Raw genomic sequence first — 2,466 nt, 5'->3', positions numbered from 1 at the left:
AGTTACTTGTATTATTAGCCATCTATTCCAATTTCAGTGAGTACATGGACAACAACGATCGCTTCTCGACTACCTACATCAACAACTCTTATGAAAAACAATTGACGGGACCACGTCTGCTCTGTTTAGCTAGTTTTAGACTAAACCTAGTTAAACACAGAGCCGCTGTCGGTCATCGCTAGAGTGATCTGTCATTTCGTTTGTCATTTTTTTGTGGCGACAACACAGATTTAGCGCCGCCTTTTGCTGTTTTAGTGACGTATTACGCCTCGGCATGCGCACAGAACGTACGCTCCAGTTGGCGTCGTTCGGTGTGTTCGGAAGGCATTTTTTTGGACGGAACTCTTGAGGGGATTGACGGGAGCCAAACTGATCAGTCCCAACGCTTGTTCCGACGGTTCCTCGGCCCTCGGTTTTGTGTGCAGAAGGCCTTAAATGATTGTCTGTCTTCTCTCAGGGAGTCTCACAGAGTGCTGTGCTGGTCTCCCCTGGTTGCCACGACAACCAAAGCGTGCCTGTGAAACACACATAGCTACTACAGAGGCAATCCCGCTAGACGCTTTAGTAAGGATTAGATTAAAAGGTTGCTAACAAGCAAGACAATTAAAGCTGAGATGATTGTTTTAAGATTTAACACCAAAAATAAGTGCAATGCACCTAAATATTTTACCCCTTGGCTATGGAGCTGTTCCGTTAATGGTACATTAAGCACTTCCTTCAGGAGCGCATAATACGATTAAACACATTAAAACCAAAGCTAGCCCTTAGGCTAGCGATTTTAGGCGCTTAGCTTCGCAGTGCTAGCCTTTTGGTTAATGTGTTTATGGGGTGTGCTAAAACTCTAGCTTAGCTAGGCTTAAAGAAGAATTAGGAAGTATTCAATAAATATATTGGCCAGGGAGCAGGCACACTGCAAAAATTTCTGTTAGGAATTTTTCTAGTTTTCTCATATTCTTCTTAAATATTTGTTACTCCCATGGCTTTGAATAACAGCCTCTTGATGAAGCCTCTGAACGAAAGCACTTTCACCACTGTGGTCTTAAAGGAACCACCAACAAATATTTTTGTGTTTTACAAAGATTAAACAACAGCGCTACACTTTAACTACAAATTATGTACATTAAGCTGATTCTTTTTGAGGAGAAATGCAAGGGCTTGTTAATTGCTTAACCATTGTTCAGTGAAAGCCTTGAAAGAAAGTTGACTTGACTTCATAAGTTCATCAAATATGTCTGAATCCACTTCCACTCCTGCAAATCCTTCAGGATCAAAGAAGTAAAACCTGGAAATTTTAATTTTGCCAACACTCAAACAGAAAAGATAACTAAGGGTCAACATGATTCTAAGTTAAACATACAACATTGAAGGCACAGCACTTTGCCACTATGAATTCTTATATTTCACTGTAAACAAATCTTATTTCTGACATAAAAATACTAAGTGATGTTTAAAAAAAAAGTCTTGTTCATCCTGTCCTCTGTCCTTCTGATATGATTCACTGTCTGCAGGGACCACAGGTAGAGAGAAGGGCTGGTTTATCTCAGCCAGCAGTTAAGTTCAGAATAAAGTCGACAATAAAGTTGACTTGACTTGACTTGAAGTTTCTGGGGCAAACTAAGATTAATGGTTAGACAGCTTTTTAGTTTTAGCTTGTCTTTAATATATAAAAATATATAAGCCAAGCTTGCAAAGTGCTTGTGTAAAACATAGCATAAGTGGATAAGAAATTACTGGCAGAACAAATTAAAATATTACTTTTCTACATGTACATGCTTGTGCTTTTTGAACAGGTGTATTTACATAGTTTTGGCTTTTTGCTCGCTAAGTTTCCATTGAACTTACAGTAATGAGCGGTGTTATCATCAACCAAGTTCACCTGGTTCACGTCTGCATCGCGACCTCTCTGCTGCTCTGCTGTCATGGACTGTGTGTATGGAGGAGCGCAGTCTGACATTTAAGACATTTTTCAGTAAAAAAAAAGAATATTGCACACGTAACAGCAGGAGGTAATGGTATTTTGTAGAAATTAATAATTGCACCGGATAAAACATATATTTATATAGAGCAGTGATTTAGCAAAGAATATATGCTATACAGGGCTATGAATATACAATACAGATCTAAAGACTAATATGTATGTAAGAAATTATACTTATATATATATATACACACACACACCTACACACACACACACACATACAGACAATATAACAAGACAGATAACAAGATTATGGTCATTAAAACTTACCACAGCAGTAAGAGAAAATGGGGACCAATTAAATACTAAATATTAAATACATAAAAAAAGTTTCTACATCCCACTTGTTTAAGTTGCATACTGGACCAGGTTTGACTTCCAAACTATTTGTGATGTCACAAATCCTGCTCGTAGGCCCCTGCCTCTTAAAATCTTTTTCAATAAGCACAAAGAAACTTTCCACTTTCAGCAGATGAATGTGAAAACAT

At 38.1% G+C, this 2,466-nt stretch overlaps 1 protein-coding gene across 1 annotated transcript in view; it reads left to right on the top strand.

Annotated features, from left to right (window-relative positions):
- The first annotated feature begins 1,228 nt into the window (after nt 1-1,228).
- LOC118333948 (trace amine-associated receptor 13c-like) overlaps nt 1,229-2,466 on the top strand; it is a 3,123-nt gene continuing 1,885 nt past the window's right edge. Inside the window, exons 1-2 of the mRNA XM_035669770.1 lie at nt 1,229-1,275; nt 1,845-1,928. Coding sequence (XP_035525663.1) covers nt 1,229-1,275; nt 1,845-1,928 — 131 coding nt within the window. The remainder of the gene's footprint in view (nt 1,276-1,844; nt 1,929-2,466) is intronic.

This window comes from Morone saxatilis, unplaced genomic scaffold (assembly GCF_004916995.1).
Source record: "Morone saxatilis isolate NCDOM2014 unplaced genomic scaffold, NCSU_SB_2.0 Contig22, whole genome shotgun sequence".
NCBI classification, from domain to species: domain Eukaryota; kingdom Metazoa; phylum Chordata; class Actinopteri; family Moronidae; genus Morone; species Morone saxatilis.
The sequence above is the reverse complement of the archived record's forward strand: the minus strand, read 5'-3'. Positions and strand labels throughout refer to the sequence as shown.